At 42.9% G+C, this 20,151-nt stretch overlaps 2 protein-coding genes across 2 annotated transcripts in view; one reads left to right on the forward strand and one right to left on the reverse strand.

Moving 5' to 3' along the window:
• LOC147254798 (rho guanine nucleotide exchange factor 26-like) overlaps window positions 1–8,856 on the forward strand; it is a 26,703-nt gene extending 17,847 nt beyond the window's left edge. The window contains exons 13-15 of the mRNA XM_086216349.1: window positions 6,658–6,728; window positions 6,892–6,996; window positions 7,243–8,856. Coding sequence (XP_086072475.1) covers window positions 6,658–6,728; window positions 6,892–6,996; window positions 7,243–7,385 — 319 coding nt within the window. The 3' untranslated portion in view covers window positions 7,386–8,856. The remainder of the gene's footprint in view (window positions 1–6,657; window positions 6,729–6,891; window positions 6,997–7,242) is intronic.
• dhx36 (DEAH (Asp-Glu-Ala-His) box polypeptide 36) overlaps window positions 8,724–20,151 on the reverse strand; it is a 19,532-nt gene continuing 8,104 nt past the window's right edge. The window contains exons 12-26 of the mRNA XM_086216348.1: window positions 19,774–19,879; window positions 17,023–17,110; window positions 16,365–16,420; window positions 16,164–16,228; window positions 15,548–15,691; window positions 15,049–15,166; window positions 13,960–14,058; window positions 13,067–13,240; window positions 12,873–12,959; window positions 12,701–12,784; window positions 12,470–12,569; window positions 12,245–12,335; window positions 11,148–11,268; window positions 9,807–9,959; window positions 8,724–9,726 (exon numbers count right to left, since the gene is read on the reverse strand). Of these exons, the coding sequence (XP_086072474.1) occupies window positions 9,499–9,726; window positions 9,807–9,959; window positions 11,148–11,268; window positions 12,245–12,335; window positions 12,470–12,569; window positions 12,701–12,784; window positions 12,873–12,959; window positions 13,067–13,240; window positions 13,960–14,058; window positions 15,049–15,166; window positions 15,548–15,691; window positions 16,164–16,228; window positions 16,365–16,420; window positions 17,023–17,110; window positions 19,774–19,879 (1,714 nt within the window). The 3' untranslated portion in view covers window positions 8,724–9,498. The remainder of the gene's footprint in view (window positions 9,727–9,806; window positions 9,960–11,147; window positions 11,269–12,244; window positions 12,336–12,469; window positions 12,570–12,700; window positions 12,785–12,872; window positions 12,960–13,066; window positions 13,241–13,959; window positions 14,059–15,048; window positions 15,167–15,547; window positions 15,692–16,163; window positions 16,229–16,364; window positions 16,421–17,022; window positions 17,111–19,773; window positions 19,880–20,151) is intronic.

The raw sequence follows: 20,151 nt of genomic DNA on the forward strand, positions 1-20,151 counted from the left end.
CCCCAGTTTAGTCATTGAGGTTTATCCTCTTATATCTTCCCGTCTTAGAGCTCATATAACTAAAGGGGAGGGTAAGTTATATGTTGTCATGGTCTTAAAACTTTTTTTTTTCTCTATTTGCACTTAAAAATAAAAATAAAAAAGGAAAAGCTCTATGTCCACTCTGAGGTTCCGTGTCTGAGAAAGGGCTCCCTTTATCTTTCTTCATGTGCTGTAATATGCTCTCTCGCTGCAAGAAAGAAAATCCCCTTTTCTTCCCTCAGCTCTTTATTCATCGTCTTTGTTTGGTCTGTTGCGGGTCACAGGGATATTTAGTTACATCTATTTTCAGGCAGTGACTTAAGCTTCAATGAAGTTTATTAGTCTGCACACTCATTTAGCTTACAGTTGTATTATAAGACAGAGCAGCTGCGCTAGATAATTGTTTTGTTGACTGTCATCCAGCCCAGACATCGACTCTGGATTCTAGCGGTCGCTGAAATTTCTTACATATGCAGCGCAACTCACCAATATGACCTAGAAATACATTTAGCTGGTAAGATGAAATTCACGCCGTAGCTGCGCTGCACCAACCACACCGCCCATCGTTTCCCTTTGTTCAGCAAATAGACTGAAGGGATTATATAACCGCCAAAAACAAAGGGCATCAGTCATATATGGGGCTTAATGGCGGGGTTCATTTTTTCTCGTTAATGGTTGTCAATGAAATGCGCACACACCCATTAAGTTTTTACTGTAATTATTTGTTGTGTTTCAAGCTCTCGTGAAGGAGTGTTTTCACATACACACACACACACACACACACACACACACACACACACACACACACACGAGGCTCGTTCCTCTCCATTCCTGTGTCATTTTGAGAACCTCCCAATGAATTCTCATTACACAGGCTGTGGTTTCATGCCCCACTGTCTAAACCAAACTCCAAACGCTGAGCTCTTTTCTCTCTGTTTCGGTGCTCTTTTCTTTGATAACACCAGTTATATTGTGTTATTGGTCTCCCATCAGTGGGTGCAATTGAAGATTTTCAGACAACTTGGCACAAAATGCAAGAAATAATAGTTTTTTGTTGTTTTTTTTTTTTAGAGCGGAACATGCTGGAAGCCTCAGCCAATTATAACAAAACACAAACAAATATAAACGTATCCAGAAGAAAACGAGCAAACCGGTGAACAAAAATCGACCCCAAAGCAAAGCTATGGGATGTGAATTTAATGTTTTGCTATTGAACTTTTAGTGAAAGATTTACACCAGGCTCACTGGGAAGTCCCTCCGATCCAGTAAGCGTTAACATGAGACATGGACTGATGCTCTATTTCTGATTATTTGAATACTAGGATACTCAGACATTAGTCAGCATCTTCGTCCTCCTCCCGCTGCTGCTGGATGAGGAGTTGTCATCGAGCTGACAACCGCGTTTACAGTTGAGTATGCAAGATTCGTGTCAATAATCTTGTGACCCCCCCCCCCCCCTTAAGGTTCCTCTGATGTCAGTAACAAAGATGCTCTTTGAGTAAGAACTGGTATAAAATTACACTTCCTGTCTCTTTTGTGTGTGCGTGTGTGTGGGGGGATCACCTCTTCTGCCATTCCCCTTATCTCATTTGGAAATGTTAACATTCTGAGGATGGATTCAAGCAAGTCTTGAATTTTCATTGTAACTTTTATTTGATTGTTTTACTTTTAAGTTGGAAATGGCTGTGTACCCCCACCCCCACACACACACACATACACACATACCCCCCCCCCCCAAAAAAAGCAGCTGACGTTAACTGTTAGCCATTAAAGACCTGACATGGTGACTGAAGCAGTTGTCAAGTGCCACACGTGTAGTGGGAGACGCTCTGGTTGTTGTGACATTCAAGTGTTGTACTGTCCATGTTATACATGATGGGGGGAGGGGGGTTCCTGGGCCTCCAGCTGCCCCCCTATGGCTCATGTATGTGCTGTGCTGGAAAGCCCCTGGACTCTCTTCTTTGATTGCTGGGGGTTTGGGGCCCGTGACTGGGATGTAATTGTGTGTGTGTAGTGCACTGTAGTACCCTAGCAACCATCCATTGTTACAGTGGTTGCTAGGCATTGTTTAAGCGGTTGCATAGCAGCGTCTTTGTGAAGTGGGCCGTTTCCCACGGCTATCCCTCCCCCTGTATGTTACTTCGGTGTCCCGGACCCTCCTTCATAATCCCGCGTCTCATCTTTTAGACAACAGCTAGTGTTAGCTCTTTGTTTTTGATTATCAGAGAATAACTTACTCTTCCGCTGCCCATTCATCCCAATTTAGTGATCTAAGCCAAGTTGACACACGGAAGTGGTGACACATAAGCCACCCTGGTTCAGCCCTCTGTCAGAGGGAAGTAGAGCAGACAAACAAGGAACGCTGAGGCTTCTCACAACTTCCTTACAGGGAATTCAAGGAATCGCTATCGATTAAGGGAGCAGTGTGTAATAGTTTTGGCAGAAATTAAGTAGAAAATTGGGATTGGTGTTGATTTAAAAGTAAGAATTGTATTTGAGTGAATTATTGGGTTTGAATAAATGCTTTATATCAACATAAAGGAACAGAACACCTTCTACAGAGTCATGCTCCATGTAATAGTCCAGAATTGTGTCTGCTCGTTTGTGTCCTTATCACTCATCTTTCTTGTTTGGATTTTTTTACGACTAGTAAACCTTTTGAGTTGCAGCCTCTCTGAACAAGCTAGCAGAGACAATACTACCCTGTTTATTCAGTGATTTTTAGTCTTTAATGTTCATAGTGACAACAGCAGTAAGCAGAATTTATGACCCCAAGCGGTGGATTCACACACAAAACAAAAACACTGTGACAGTAGATCATGACAACACATCTCTCCACTAAACTCCATTCACAAAAATCAGCATGTTGAACATTGGTTACTTGCACTATTGCTAACAGGGAACTTGTCTATATTGTTCACGCTACCACTAAATTTAAGCGCTGCTAAAATCATGTTCAAATGTGAAATTCCACACGTATCTGAAGGTGGGTCTGTTTTTCTGTGGAAATGAAACTGTCGAAATTGGCTTCTCTCTCTCTCTCTCTCTCTATTTCGCTCTCTCTTTCTGGTGTTGGTCAGTTTTGCTGTTTTCTGTTCCACCTACCTGCTGACCCTTTTAAAGACTCCTCTTTGTGAGGTTTCAGGATTCGCTAGACTGCAACGGTGACATAATACGTCAGGAAAGCAGCTGGATTAGCGATGACACAAGGCCCTCCTCAGTAACCGCAGTCCGACAGTCTCTCTGGTATTGTTTGTCAGTCTCTTTTCTGTGTATTCTTTTGTTGGGTGTGCACATGTCAGCTCGCCTTCCCCATGACCCTGATTTTGTGTCCTGTCCGGTGAATAGTGCTTCTCTACTCGTGGAACAGAGCCGCCACAGAAGTCTGCAGCTAAACAGATATGTGGCTATAACGCATAACAGTGCTGGTTATGTAAGAGTCCAAACCAGAGGAGGGAGGCTGTACTACTGTTGTACACATTGTTTTATTCTCTCTCTCTCTCCCTTTCTCTCTCTGTCTGCTTTAGTTTATGGGATTCTTCTTGATTTCCTGTCTAGCTCTGCTTTTGTTTATGTGATAAGAAGAAGTTTGCTGATGGGAGTTGTTCCATATATGAGGAGTTTCTCATGGGACATGTCGGAGCAGGAGTTACACAACACTGATCTGACCTGTGGTTAAGCGGAACCAGTGGGGGCATGTGGCTGAGGGTAAACAAACTGATAGTGAGGTCTGGGAGTGATTTTACGTTAGAACTTGAGTATGGATAAATACGTAAAAAGCTGCCGTCGCCGTTTATCCGCGTGGACGCGTGTGAAAGAGGTTTCACAGCACCGAGGCCTCTTCCTGTCAAGTGAAACAAGAAGCGCGGACAACGGATTTATGATGCTTAACATTCTCGTGCTCTTGAACCATTCATCCTGACGGCAGAGAGCGCTTTACAATCAGGAATAGATCCTGCACAGGCCTGTTCCGGGGGGAAGGTAGCAGCACCTGCTGTTTGTGCATATGCAGGATTCACATGCCAATGTGTAAATACACACGCTCTGTTTATTTTTTTTATTTTTTTCACCTGAACCCTCTTTGGTATGTCCCTCACATTCCTCAGATAACCATTAAACGCCTCTCAAACACAGGTGGCTGCCTGCGAGCTCGATTAATCCAGCGACCGAGTGTTTGTGGTGTAGTTGGAGCACCTCAGCTGCTGTAGCATGAGAAGCAGCCATGTTGGTGTGTTCTATACGCACACGTGTGTTGGACTGTCAGCATGTGTCCAGCTGTCCAGAGCTACGAGTGGCAGCTGCCAGGAATCCAAATATGCTGGAGCTGTTTCAAAGCCTTCAACGAATTACCTGAATATCACTTATGAACTTCGTTCTCAAGTCAAAGTTTGGAGAAGATGATTGATTAGATGAAGTTGTCAACCCCCCCCCCCCGTGACTTTAACAGTTATATGGAAAATGTTGCGACAAAATCTGACTAAACAGTTTAATATATGTGAGTCACGAGCGTTATGAGTTTACCACTTCATCTCTCCTTGTACACACCACGAGGTCTCTCTGTGTTGAGTCTGCATGTTCTTCTTGTTCCTGTGTGGGTTCTCTCTGGTACTCCAGCTTCCTCCCACAGTCCAAAGACATCAAGAGGGGATGAGGCTGATTGATACTCTAAATTGACCGTAGGTGTGACTGTGAGTTTGGATGGTTGTCTGTCTCTATGTGTTGGCCCTGCGATGGACTGGCGGGTGAAACCGGCCCTTCGCCCGAAGGCTGCTAAGATAGGCTCCAGCCCCCCCCCCGCGACCCTTAACAGGATAAGCAGTAGAAAAAAATAGATGGATTGATGAATGTAATGTTGCCTGGCAACAGCTACCCCCCCCCCCCATCCTTTGGATAACAGCATCAGTGACAGTCTGTTGCCAAAAGTGCAAGAAACTAACCACCAATATGCACTTGAAGTAATTTTTTAAGGTACTTTTTTCAATTTTACCATTTGACCTATACTGCAGTATCCGACATGATATTTAGTCTGCTAATTTTATCTGCCAGAGCAAATAAACCTGTTGGCAGACTGGTCTGATTGTCTATCTGGCTACTACATGAACTATCAATCCTGTTCATGCTCTTGGGATGGGGGGAGGGGGTGTTAGTCGAACTGTACATGAGTTCTTTAAAGATTAAGAAGCTAAATAAATACAGGGGATGACAACCCTGAAACCTGGAATTTTGAATCATTGTATCTGTATATTTGTTTTACTTGATCTATTAACTCGTACAACCATTTATCAGAGAAATGTGCTGTTGAAAGTTGATATTTTCTACATGAGTCTTACTCTCGACTCAGCGTGTCAGCAGTTTAACTGACTCTCTTCAGAGCCTTTGAAGTATTTGGTAGGTAGTTTTAGATGTAGTTGTTTAATATTTCTGTTGTGTAAATCTACTTAACATTTTCCACACCCCTGATTATTCCATGGATTTGCCTCAGATAATGATATTGCACACATCCCTTTTGTTTTCTTTGGTTATCAAATGATTTTTTTCTGTGAGCGTTCAGTATTGCAGTCTTACAAAAGGACTCAGTACTTCCCAGCCCCTACTTCTGGTACTTTAACTTTGGCCGCACCCTTCATTTTGATCAACCACACGCCTGTGGAGTTTTGTGACTCTTCCTTGGATGGTTATGATGATGTCATAGTGGCAAAACCTTTCACTTAAACCTGCTAAAGTACTTAAAACTGTCTCTGCAGTCGTTCTCTAGGAAGTTTAGCCTTAAAAGCAAAATAGTAGTATGAATCAGCTAACTTGTGAGTGAAGAGAGCAAAGTCGAGAATGTAAAATTGGACTTTTGGAACTCCAAAGGTAGTTATGATTTTGCTGAGCGGGTACAAATATATGGCCTCTCAGTTAATGATTGTATTGGTTATGGCTCCTGTTCATTTTCATATTACTTATGGGATTGCGTGACCTAAAACTTATAAGTGTACAATGGGAACACAATAACAAGCTGTGACTCACAGGTCTCGCTTGGGTGAGATCCACGTGACTTCTTCTGAAACGAGTCTGTCTCACGATCATTGTGAATGTCTTTGCGCGCTCTGTCCATCTGCATGATGCAGCCTGACAGTGTTGAGTAACTGGGAGGCCTCAGTGGCCCCGATGATTCATTTCCTGTACCCCCTCTTACCGCGCCTTCTGGTGAAATCCTCCCCTCAGGTGGAGCCGAGAGCAGGTGAAATGAGAGATTCGTGGAATCTGACCTGTGGGATTCCGCGCGCTGTGTTTTTTTGGAATGCACTGAAGAGAGAAAGAAGGCAACAGCGTGTGTGTCCCCCTCCTGAGAATCGTCCTTTGTGCTTGTTCTTCTCAGTTCTCTCGGACTGAAAACACACCTCTGTTCTCTCAGTGAGCAGGGACAGGAGGAGGGAGGGAAGGTAAAACGTGTAGGGCAACTAAATTATACCTTTGCCTCAATAGCCAATGAAACCATTAGTGCATTAATATTTCAGGTTGTGGTTTATAGTTTGATCCTGCTTTGAAAGTCTTGACCAAGCCAGCAGCACAAAATCAAAGAACTGATCTCCTTTGACCAAGTAAACTGTCAAAAAAACTTAAGAAAATTCGCTTTTTCGTGTGTTTTAGGAATGAGCGCGCGCGATGGATCAGCGCTCTGAGCCAGAACATCGACAGAGAGAAGAGTCAGGACAGAACCAGTAAGTTCTCACTTTTGAGCTTATTGCACCACCTTCTGGTAGTTGGAAAGAACTGAATTTTCAGAAAGTTGCCTGATTATACAATGAGATATGGTGAGTGTCACTTATTTTTGAACATGATTGATGGATTGATTAATGTGTGTGTGCCTGTGTGCTACTGTAGATGCCATGCAAGTGGAGGTGATCAGGACTTACACAGCCAAGCAGCCTGATGAGTTGTCCCTGCAGGTGGCAGATGTGGTTTTGGTCTCCCAGACTGTTGATGACGGTACGTTGCCTCTTGATTCCTTTCTGTTCACTTCTCCTCATGTCAGACATGTCCTTTCATCTTTATACAGTCTCCTTTGCGAATCATTTTCACCTACTACTTTGGTGAGGACGTGGTTTTAAATCTAAAAAACACACACGGGCCAGAGGTCTTTTTTTTTCTACTCGGTGACCATGGCAACTGCCTTTAAAATTGTAGTTGAGTAATACAACACACGCCTGAGTTTCTATGTGTTTGCTCTCTCAGGCTGGTATGAGGGGGAGCGACTGCGTGATGGAGAGAGGGGATGGTTCCTCGCCGAATGTGCAGAACCAATAACATGCCAGGCCACCATCGAGCGGAACATGCAGAGGATGGACCGCCTGCAGGGTCTGGAGACTAATGTGTGAGCCAGCGGCCACTTAAAAAACCACAGAGGGGTTTTTCTCATGGCTGTTAGCGACCCCTTGACATGACAGTGACCCGCCTTTTTAAGCGGTTAAACCCGGACAAATGCGTTCAGTAACAGAATCAGTGACCTGCCTTCAGGGACCAAGCGGGACCAGAGTTGTCAGGCTTTTCAGTGGAATCTAGATCCAAACCGCTTGTCGCAGCTGGCGGAGTTTCAAAGAAAAGGCTGAGAACAAGCACAGTGGAAGAAGAGAGACATTTTCCTTAATTACTGACGGTCCCTGTGTGGGCAGGATGTTTGACAGTGGGGATCTGGCACATTCATTAATTCCCACTTAGTTAGCAAACTTCACACCCACTGCCAAAGTCACCGTTTTCAAACACGCTGTTAGAGGGAAAATTGTACATTTTTGTAAATTCATCAGACATATTTTTGAAGTGTAAATGTGTATAGTAGTGATTGAACTGTTATTAGAGGTATAGCGTGAAAATAACTTCCTGCTCTTGTTATATGAGCTTTGCCAATAATAATCTAATTATGAAGAACCTTCAAATGACAAGAAGCCAAGAAGAGGGTGCGATTGGCAGCTTCTTTTACAGAGTGTGTGGGTGAAAAACTGTGTTAATGATGGCAAGTTAAAACTATTACAAGTGCATTTACAGGAAATACAATATGGTGTGTGTTGAACTCCAAACAAAAGCCTGAGGCACTTTGTGTAAATAGAATCATTAGCTCATCTATTGGTTGAGCAGAAGGGCTAAATATGTTTTCTACCTCGCTGTTTGTCACCCGCTAATGGCATTGTCATGAATCAGGCTCCGCATTTGTGTCACTATTATTCTCTCCATCTGCTCAGTGATTTAGACAGCAGGCCTATCACACACTCAATACTAGCCAGTGGTGTGTGTGTGTATGTGTGTATGTGTGTGTGTATGTGTGTGTATATGTGTATATATATATATATATATATATATATATATATATATATAAATAAATATAAATATCCTCCTCAGGATTGATGTGTGATGCTACAAGCTAATTAATATGTGCTGACGGTGCGACCGGAAGAGACAAACAAGTCTCGCTTTTAATGTGATTGTCCAGACCAAGTTATCTTTTCTCAGCTAAGGGAAATGGATGTCTTGGTCCGAGTGGGGCGATACCACCATCGATCAAGCCCACTACACTGGCTCCGAGCCACATGACGACCACAGCTGTGGGGCGAGTCTGGCAATAGTGTCCTGCATGAAGGACGTTAGTATCTCACAAGACGATACCTCGCATCTGGAAGCATGAATCTCAATCGTCTTCTTCTCCTTGTAACTACTGTAAATGAACTGTGTACATGTAGATATGTAAAGCAGCTTGATTTGTACGTTTCCAAAATACAGACTAAGCAGAAACCTGCTTATTCAAACATATATTTTCATCAAATGTGATTAATAAAAGCGTATTTAGTTTGTGTAATTCATGTTCTTCCAACTAATCAATATGGCATCTTTTCCCTGTGGAACACTGCCAGAGCGACTCAGTAGAGCTATGCCTCTTCTGCTCCTGAAGGAGTATTTAGAAAAAGAAATCCACTTTTTGCAAATTCTCTGCAGTTTAACCAGAAATCTGCATAAATCTTCTGTTCAGCTGCACTTGAGATGGCTAGTTCTTCTACAGATATTTATGAGATGTAGGCTGTAAAAACTGCCAAGTGCTCATTCCAACTAAATTACCTTGGTGCCTCTAGTGACCGGTCTTAAACCACGTGACCTATTACTGAAAAGATGATCATATATCCAGCAATCCGTTTTTAAAGTCTTAAATTTCTGCTTTTTTTCCAGCATCTTATCATACATCCTTTCTTTATTGTGCAGTTCATAGATTGACATGATCCAAAAAGGAACTCTACGAACTGAACATCTGATGACAGCTTTACAACGTGGCTTGGTCCTTTTGAGTCTTCTCGCATCCTCATGTTTGTCCTTCAGGACTCAGGCGGCATTATAATTTCAACCACGCAGCACCGTGTTGTCCTTGATACCCGCTGGTTATGATAAATATCCTAACTAACATCATTGTCCTTCACCAAGAAAGCAGTCTTCCTTTTTAGAATACCGTTTCTAATCGTCGTCATCGTCATCGTCGAAGTAGAGGTGTTGTCCTCTTGGAGCAGAGGGCCACGTCCTGCCACCGCCCCCAGTGCTGCCAGATGGTTTTTCCTGGGTGGTGATGAGGTCGATGATGGCTGTGATGACAGCGCAGTCTTTGGACTGACGGTTTTGCCAGTCTACCGGAGCAGGGTTGCGGATCTTGTCCTCTAGTAGAGAATCTAGCTCTCTCTTAAGACTCTGGACAAGATACAGGTGGTCAGAGACTGTAAGGCCAAAAATGAGTTGGTTTTTTTTAATGTTCCTGGGTTCTTGTTTACCTTGACAAGGTGAGCGATGCGTGCTGGTGATCTAAAAACGATCCACTGGTCGACGGCTATGGTCTCCTGGTCTTTGTCCTTCTGGATGGTGATGTCACCTCCGAAGAAGAGCAGGGAGAACGGGGACACCTCTGTGCAGTCGTACATGAAAATCTGCAGACATACAGAGGCAGGTGAATTAAAACAAACATGCTAACGTGCTAGCTGGGCAGGGATCATGATGACTCTCCGTGGCTGACGGCGATTCTGTGGTGTGGGCTTTAAGTGTCCTATTAGTGAGGCGAGGCTGTGTGAGTTTGAAATGTGTTTCAGTGCCTCCAGTGTTGGCAGAAATGTCATCTTGCCCTGACTGTGAAGATCCATTATGTGTTGCACTCTTTTCCATCAGCTTATCCGGGCTGTGATAAGCTGACAGCTGCTTATGTAGAGTAGTGTGACTACTGAAAGCGTTTTCCTTAAAAAAACAAAACCAAAAAAAGAGTGAATCCATTTTTTAACAAATGTCTACTGCGAGCAGATAATGAGATTAATATGCACGTCACTGATCTGTTAGCGCTGAATGTCTAAAAGCAGAGGACTAATTTAAGGCAAATGAGCATTTCGTCTTTGAAAGGCATCGGAAATGCAGAGAACTGGAATCATATTGAAGTAAAACAAGGTGAGGCAGCAGCACGGACGACTGATTTCGCTCATGATTATGCAATACGGCAACGTCAGGAGATGAACTTGAACGTCATCAGTCGCTTTCTTCGCTTCCCTTTATGTCCACCGCTCAATACTCAAATGGCCTTGACAATAGCGCCACACTCTCCCTACTATGAGCGATGTGAAGAAGTACATGACAGGAAAAATGATAAAGAAATCCAGCAAAGCAAATGCCTTCATAAAAGCAGGGGCAGCAATCAGAGAGGACATGAAAAGGGGCTCTGCAGAAGGTTGACACTCACTAAAGGGAGAGAGCACGGAAGGAACAAAGATGGAAGGGACGTGGAAAGGAAGAGATGAGGGCGGCAGTCAGAGAGGTGCGTTGGCCGTTTTGTCCTCCAACCGCTGCCACTTCTACCTCTAACATTGTGTCTGGAAGCTTTGAAGCACAAGAGCCTTTGAGAGAGAGTTGAAAGGCAGTGTTTTAATCAAATATTCATTCGTTGTGTGGCGTCACTGCCAACCTTTAACCACTGCGCCTTCTTTCCCCTCAAATGGCACCCTACAGAGGGACGGCAACAAGCACCCCAGTGTGAAAACGCACAGCATTCATGCAGCCCTGATAAAAATAACTAAATACATAGAAAAAGAAAAAAAAAGAAAAGACGAGTGTGTTCCCGGTTTCAGATTACTCACGTTGGTCGTTCTCATCTTCAGGTGATAGACGAGCCACGTGTAGTTGAACTCCGTCTCTTCATAATTTACAGATTTAGGGTGTATACACACCTTTCCGTCTGCCTGTGTAAACACTTTAACCCTAAAAAAAAAAAAAAAAACCATCAGATGTTGTGCGAAAGAAAGGATTATGTGTACTGGAAGATGTCACCCTCCTGACACGTAATCAAAACCAGATGAGGAGGAGGATTTCACTTAAGCTGCTCCACTTCACCCAGTCAACAACGCCAAGGATGACATGATGTATGATTTAATAAAAGTTAGAGCAGCTGCAAAAGTGAAGCTGAAATTCGCTACTTGCCTGACTGATTAAAGTATTTATTTACTTGATCAAGAAAACACCCAAATCTTTGACATTTGACTGCGTGCATACCATCATTTCGTCAACCATCTTGGATGGAAACTCAAAACTGGAATAAAATTGTTAGAAATTCATCAAAAGTTATTTCTAAAAACAGCCCGTCTGCACAAAGATCTCCTTCTGCCACGGAGACTGGGGAGGATATGGAAGCAAAGCTGTGATGCAGTTGGCAAATCGTCTCTTGCATGAAAGTAACACCATGTTCCTGCTTGTCGGCGGGAAACAATCTGCTTGTACCAGACAGTGGGTCTCATTTAGGAGCAACACAAGCAAAAAGTGCTTCATCGAGCAATGAATTCATTAAATATTGCGCAGAAAAAACACATACAACTGGCTTTGGCATCCACGCTGTTGAGAATCGCTTTCAGAGGGATAATGATCCTGGCAATTTCCCTGCGCATCTGGTTCGAAAAAAAAAAAAACGAGACAAAGTGACCACCCCGTTGAGCGCGAGCGCCTGTCTTTTGCACGCAGGTCACTGTCTCTGCGGCGCTGGCTATGACAGCAGCCTGGGGGCAGTTTCATGATGACTGCATTGATTTTTCAGCACTCCTGTTTTGGACCATTTTCCTCACACAGCCTCTGCATAGCCTCGCAGAACTCTTACCTGAGTGGTCTGATGAGAAATTGAAGTGAAATTTTTTTTGCCTAGAAATCGATGAGAATAATTGGAACACTTCTTTACACTAAGGCTCACCCGGGCCTCTTCCTGCTGTGAGACGGCCGGATCATGGCCACTTTCGGGTACAGACCGGCTACGATCACCGCTTTGATTAACTTCTCGTTTTCTGAGGGAGGAAGTGCGAGAGAAGGAACACGCCATCTTATTCATAATCAAATACATCTCCATATATTAGACTGAAATGAACATTCACATGGTGGCCACCTTTCTGAATTACAACTACAGCTTCTCCTCTGTTACCTGAGTTGACATTAGATTTGGGGTCTTTTGGGTCCTTGCTGCTCACAAAGCCTGCATGCATAAGATGCTCTGCGAACTGACCCTTCATGTTGTGCAGCATCTGAATGGTAGAAGGATAAATTAGTTTGAGACGGAGGGGAGAAGAGAGGTCAGACTCCAAATGCAATCATGGATCCCCCTGGAGTTTATTTTCAAAACACTTCACGGCACTATCAAATCAGCCAGGTTCACCTGGAGTGTGTTGGCAGACAGGAAGTTGTCCCAGCAGTAGTCCCTCTCGTACCTGACGCCGTGCTGTTTCGCCTCCTCCCAGCCCTAAACAATCAACGGGTGACACATGAAGACAAGATCAATTCAGGCAGCAGGTGGATGACAGCGAACTAACAGGTATGTGCTATGTTACCTGGAAGGCATTGACAATAGTGAGGTGGTCACTCTTGGAGTTTTGAGACAGGGCCTTTCTCCTCATGTCTGCCATCTTCTCTTTACCCTGAGAGAGGGACAGAGTGCAGAGATGGGATGGATTCTGTATAGTGGGTAAAAAAAAACAAAAAAAAAAAAAAAAGAGCTTTCATGTCTGTGAAGTCACTGGCCTACCAGGGGTATGAAGAAAGGGTCTTTGAAGCTGAGTGAGGCGGCGATGACGAGGACGGGGTCGAGGCAGCCCAACAGAGCTCCGAACAGGATGAGTTTACCGATGTGAGGCTCCACGGGCAGACGAGCCAGGTGGAAACCAAGCGCTGTGAGATTCTCCAATTGGTCCAAAGCGTTCTAACACACGACAGTCATAGACATGTTTTTGTTTTTTAAATCCTCGAGCTCAGTGAGGTGCTTTACCATATCCAAGAGAAAGAGAGTAAATGTCACGACTTCATTAGGGAAAGAAAGGAAGAAAAATCACAAGGCTTTTGCAAATGTCAAAAGTTTACTTAAGGTAAGATCTTCCTTTTGATCACGTAAACAAGTTGCTGAAGCTTTGAAGAGCAGCTGCTTTTAGTTTTAAAACAACATCCAAATACTGCTGTTTCATTGAGTTTTATTGTATTTGTAAAAAAAAAGAAAAAAAAAAGAAATAAACAGTCAGAGCTTCTCTTCCTTAATAGTCCAGACATCTATGTGCAACTGGGTTGTTTATAACCGCTCTCATTGCTACAACATAGCACCCTTTGAACCAGAACTTTTCTTGCCAAAAACATCAAAAAGGTTGACGCTATCTGACAGACATCTTTGATCCATGTGTACGGGTCAAAACCACAGTCCAAAACTCGGCTAATTTCTCAACTAAAACATTTCAACTAAACTAGCATTCAGACACATTTGTGCAGCACTGTTTTCAACACAATCATATTTTACTAAATCGAAGCCAAAGGAATCATAAAAACTATACACAAAATGATGCACGTTCTACAAAATTTTTGTGGTAATATAAAAGGAAAATAACATTCGCATAACTACAACATTGTAGTTTTTTTGTTAACATGATTTCTTACCAGGTCTGTGAGGTTCTTGATGGCCAGACTGACCGCCTTCTCGGTGGGGGGGTCCAGCGCTTTCCGGAGGAACTGAGCTATATGACCAAGTTTCAATATCTGAACGGCAAACATCAAATCACACTAGATCACGAACTCTGATCAATTCAAGTATGTCATCATTTCTGCGTTATTGGAGCTTCTCGTGGCATATATGGATCCATAGAGTCGAACTGTAATAGATTTTAAGTGCAGCTTCACATGAAAATACTGTCAACAGTGTGGAACAAGGTCTGGTTAAGATGAATGTGACAATAAAACAGTAATATGGGCTGGTAATGTATCCAAATTTTCCAAATATTTACTTATTTTCATATCAATAAAAGGTTTTTAGGCAGGGATAAACAAAAAATCTATCTATGGCAAACAGGAGAGGAAGAGCACATTTCTATATCTGACTAATATGTTGGTGTTCAAGTGTTTGTGCATTAGAGGCTACTTAGGTTTGGCATGTTAGACTGACTGACTGGTGCATTAGTCTGCCTCTCACCCACCAGCTCCAAAAACCACATTACATACTCAAATACATCCAGCTGAACTAGCAGAAGACACACACACACACACACACACACACACACACACACACACACACACACACACACACACACACACACACACACACACACACACACACACACACACACACTCAATACTGGTGAGAACAATCATTGCAAACACTAGATCAGAGTGAACTTTGGCTTAATGTTCCATTAGCATGCGTTGAAATACGTCTGAGTGGAGTGTGCGTGGATTAAAGCTAAAAGTGGACTGTTTAAAAAAAAGGAAAAGAAAAAGAAAAAAAAAACTGTAAGCAAACAAAAGAAGGCAGACTGTTCATGTAGGAGACCCAGAAAAGGGGCGATTATCTTGTCTGCAAAGAAAAGAGCTGGGGCAAGGGGGCATGAGTCAGCCCAGGATGATCATCCCGACTTCTCATTAGGCAGGAGAGACCTGCACTCCCTGAATTCATTCCTCGCATGTCCTCATCTGAACTCCTACGACTGCACCTATTTATATCACTCTGTCAGCCTGTCTCTTCTTATACACAACCTTAATCTGCAGGCAGAGCTCCTCCAGTGGTGTCCTCATGATTTCTGGTAACTGATAGCTGTCCAGCAGGCTTGCTCGAAGACCGTTGTACAGATGATAGCATTTCCCTGGACATACTCTGAGAGGAGAACAGGGACAAAAAGGAGGAGGGAAAAAGAAAAAAACATTACCCAGTCAAAGGGTTTCATTGATGGAACCATAACAGGTAAGCAGTTCCAGCTAATTGGGCTTGCTACACTTTGAAGTTAGCGCTAGCGAACACAGCAGATGTCTTTGACTGGAAACAACCTGGGAGTGACTTCTCGCTCTCACTGTTCACAGATGAGAAGGCAGGAAGGAGTGGGCTGGTGGGGCAGACTGACGAAGAGACGAGATGACAAAATGAAGGGGAAATAATCCTGCCTGTCAGATTAGTTTCGTATACCCCCCGAGGCACTAATAAACGGCGTGGCCTCATTTCAACAACATCGGCCGGGAAGAAGTCAACATAAATACACACCTGCCTGCTCGTCCTTTCCTCTGTTTGGCATTGGCCAGGCTGACCCACTCGGCTGTCATAGTACTTATGTTGTTGTTGGTGTCGAAATTGGTTTCCTTAATCTTCCCTCCATCAATCACGTAAACGACATCATCGATGGTGATGCTGTGGTGGAAGACAAGGACAGAATAAGACCACATCAGACAGAAACCCACTTCAAAGCAGTCAGACATGAATGCATCGCTAAGACTCACACTCACACTCTCTCACACACACACACACACACACACACAATCATTCTGGAGTAAAAATAAAATCGAGCCTTTTGGAAGATTTAGAGTTTATATTTAACATCGGAGAGCAACGTCAGCTTCTTAATTTGCTCAGTTTGTGTGTGTGTGAGACTGTTAAAGCAATAACAAATGGCCTGTCACAGAGTCTGTGTGTTCTGTTCAAGCCAATATGACAGTTTTCATAATTAGTCCGATGCGTCTGTGCTAATTAGTCCCAAATCTGTGGTTTCCATTAATGTCTGGCACCTACAAGAGTGACTGAATGTGAGGCATCATCACATTTCTCACCAGTAGTACCGCCATAAAATAAACTTTCAAAAAGGGACTGAGAAATAGACACATACCTGGTCTCAGCAATATTGGTGGCAATCACAATCTTTCTCACTCCAGGAGGAGGTCTTTTAAACACCTGAGAAGAGTGGCGGAGGAGGGAAACAAAGATGAGATTTCTGATATTGAAAAGGGAATAAAGCAGGGCATTCGTCAGAGCCACACAGAAAACAAGACAGTCAAAGAGACAATGAGAGCAGCAGAAAAATGCTGACCTGCGTCTGATTAACAGTCGGCATGAGGGAGTGTAAAGGGATGATAACGAAGCGGTCTGAAACACAGCAGGGCACAAAAGAGGAACTCAAACAAAGCACCGTTTGCACATGTAAGATACAAGTGCTAATGTGAAGAGCTTCATGAGTATGTCTAAAACACAACCGTAAATATCCTGGGCTCCGCAATGCATCATTGTTTATTCCCTAATGCGAACAATCCTAATCAAAGTCATTTTACATAGACATAAAAACTGACCTCATAGTTAGACAATGGCAAAACATATAACAATGATGTAAAGCAGGCAACAGATGAAATGAAGTTATTTCTGCTTAAAAAACGTCGCCTTCAAGGGTTGTCAATCGATTACTCACAGTCTGCTCAAAAGAAACGATTATAACACTACTTGTTGTTTATTGAGTTTGCGATCATTCCACAACAAAAAACCATTATAATCACCACCCTATAAAAAAAACAACAACATTTATTTGTGTGGTGAAATCATAATCACTATTGTTATCATTTAATTCATTATATTTGCTGTGTCTGTGGAAGTGGAGGGGGCATTCAAGTGAGGATGGAGACCTCAAATGAACTCTGACTGGCTAAACACTGTACTTGTAAGTGTGTGTGTGTGTGTGTGTCACTATGTGACTGTACCTGATCGGAACATCTGCTGAGCCATCAGCAGGTCATTGAGACTGCTGATGTTGTCCCAGCCAGGCAGGAAGACCAAGATTGCTCCTTCCTGTGAGACAAAGATTACCTGCATCAATAAGGAGATTCAAAAAAACAAAAACAAAAAACACAAAAGCGAGGACTCGGGAGAAATATCAAGAAGCAGATACAAACAAGCTATGGTAACACGACGGTCGCGTCCACGGAGGAGCTGAGAAGAGGCAGATGGAGACGACTCTCCCTGAGCTGCAGACCTTCACAGTCAGCCACACAATAGGCGGCGACATCCCCTGCCACTACCGTCACAGCAACATCAACTTCCTACTACAAGACAGTCCCTGCTCCACATCACCAAGGGCCGCTACTGAATCTATTTAGTTGACAAAAAAAGAACCGATTAGTCACTGAGGAAAAAAAATAAAACAGGCAACAAATTTAAGCTGGTAGATCAACAGGATGATAGATGCTAGTGCAGATCTAAACAAAACAACTAAAAACTACCGTACTCATGACCACTGCAGAACAATTTGGTTACTGTAGGAGTGTGACTCCTGTCCAATGCTTGTACATGCTGATTAAAACTGTTTTCATTGTGTTGACTTGACCGAGTATTTAATATTTCGAGCAGAGTTTTCAGAGACATTACAAGAAGAGGAATAAATGCATTTCATTTCATATGTATGATGATATTCTTTATATGTAAAAGAACATGAGTAAATCTCAGCAACTTGTACTTATAAAAATACAAAAAGGTATAAGTACTTATCCCACAGAACCCATTTTGGATGTATATCGTGTACATGTATTACTTCTTTGTAGGGCCGGTGATAATACCATATTCCGTTCAACCCCACTTATTCTCGGATGCATTAATGTTGTTTTTGGACGACCAAACAAAGATACACAACCTGCATGACGACAGATGAGGAGGTGGGACTGACCAGAGACCATCCGACTTCACTCACAAGTCTTTTTTTTTTTTCTTTTCCATCGATATTTGTTACTTTCATTTTTTCCCTCCCTCTGCACTGCTGTCTTCCTGTGAGTGACGTGACGCCCGCTCCCCAGCTAAAACAAAACAAGCTCTTCCTCACCCACTGCTGTCTCTCCTCTTCATTTTCTCAAAAGCTGACAGGCAGTAAAGAAATTGACATCGCCACATAGGGCGCAGACTCCTGGTAAGGTTGAGTTTTCTGGATAAGATCGATGACAGTATGACGACTGCTGTTGAATAGACTTGTCTCTGTATAATAATGCATATATAAGAAAAATATATTATGTCTTGATTTATAAATGTCTGTTGTGATGCTCGAGTGCATTTAGATCTCACATGTCCAGAAATAATCTTGCCTATGATCATAAATAGGCATAAAATGGACAGCAATCAAAAAAAGCTTTGGAAACCTCAGTAAATTTAGAAATTTCATCAAAAATGATTTCTTCAGATAACATCAAGCTATGTAGTTGAGAATAACTCTGCTATGACAAATAACAGATGTAGATTGTAGCTTCCTTGGCTTGGAGCACCTCTGCATTTAATTTACAGCTAATTATCATTACCAGATCTCAACTACTGACACCCACACTGGACTGGGAGTGTTTGTGTGTGTGTAGTAAAGTGAAAGGGTGGTGGGAGGTAAGTGGAGATGGAGGCAGTGTTCCAAGTTTCAACCTTACGGAGATACATGCTTGCTTACACACACACACACACACACACACACACACACACACACACACCCCTGCAGGCGTTCATTAATGCCTGCATATCCTCACACTGGGTGTCTAATCATAGACCCCTGCAACATAATTAAGCAACCATCACAGTCAAAAGCCTGACACAAGGCCCTGAATCCTCCATCAGGACGCAGTCACGGCAAATCAGCCGTTTCCCGCTCTTGACTGCTCGGTGCCCCATGATGGCATGATTGATAAGAGATGCGGCTTCATTTGGGGAGGGGATAATTATTCTGTCTCGCCATGTTAGTCACTCCCCTTTCTGAGCCTCCTCTGGTGCATTTTTTCACTCTCACATCGACCATCCAAACTAACATAAAAAGTAGAGCTTCACTGGGGACGTGGAGAAGTAACAGTAGTTATCATTTTATTCCATCAACTTCTGATGCAAGGATAGTTCGTGTCTTATAAAACACACACACACACACAAACACACACACACACACACACACACACACACACAAAGGGAGTGCTGTCATTCTACTTTAATTGCATATCAAGTCAAGTCTTGTAAAGTCTTAAATTACATCCTGAAAAAGAGGACATTTAACACCAAGTTGAGAGAAGGAGAAAAAAGTAATGGTGTAGCGGAAGAGCATCTGCTCAATCACTCATTAACACAGATCTGCTGCCAGGATCAGTGTCATGTCCTCTGATCTAATGTCGCTGGGTGTTTGAAAGCCCCTCCTGTTCCTTCCATCTGCTCTACCTAGAAATGTACTGTCATTCTCGGCTTTTGTCGGGCTTCTGTGTCACATTTTTATATATAAATTCTCTTCCACAACTGTCTCTGATCTTAACATCAGACGTTTTCAGAACAAAGATCAAAAATCTATCACGATCACATATCTAGAAGAAAAGTTTTAGTGACACAGGCTTCCCAGAAGCTCTATTTTCATTTTTGCAGACAAAAGTGCATCAATAAAAAATAAAAAAATAAAATAAATGAAAATAATAATCATAATTTCTAACTACATACTTTGAAACTGGTCGACTCACCTCCTCGTTGAGTACGATGTGGCGTATCAGTGCCATGATGAGATCCAGGTCAATCTTCTCATCACTGTCCAACATTTCCAGCGCTGTAATGGTGTTGTCAGAGTATCTGGAAAACATGAGCAATGGTACAACGCTGGTACTCACACCTGGGTAATGGCAGAAGGGTATGTACATACATTCAGATGATTGACACATGTCAGCGACACAATACAGATGTGTCAACTTCTGGACTGGTTAAATTTATCTTTTTTTTTTGTTTGTTTCTTTTTTCAAGATTCGATGATGAACAGATGGGAATTGCTCTGTCACAGACATGAGTGTGGGCGTCGCCTTTCATGTGTGAGTGACAGGTCATTAATGAACTCATGATAGCAGCAA

Source organism: Aulostomus chinensis, chromosome 10, assembly GCF_037954235.1.
Source record: "Aulostomus chinensis isolate RoL2024-O1b breed Wild chromosome 10, RoL_Achi_v1.0, whole genome shotgun sequence".
Taxonomy (NCBI): Eukaryota; Metazoa; Chordata; class Actinopteri; order Syngnathiformes; family Aulostomidae; genus Aulostomus; species Aulostomus chinensis.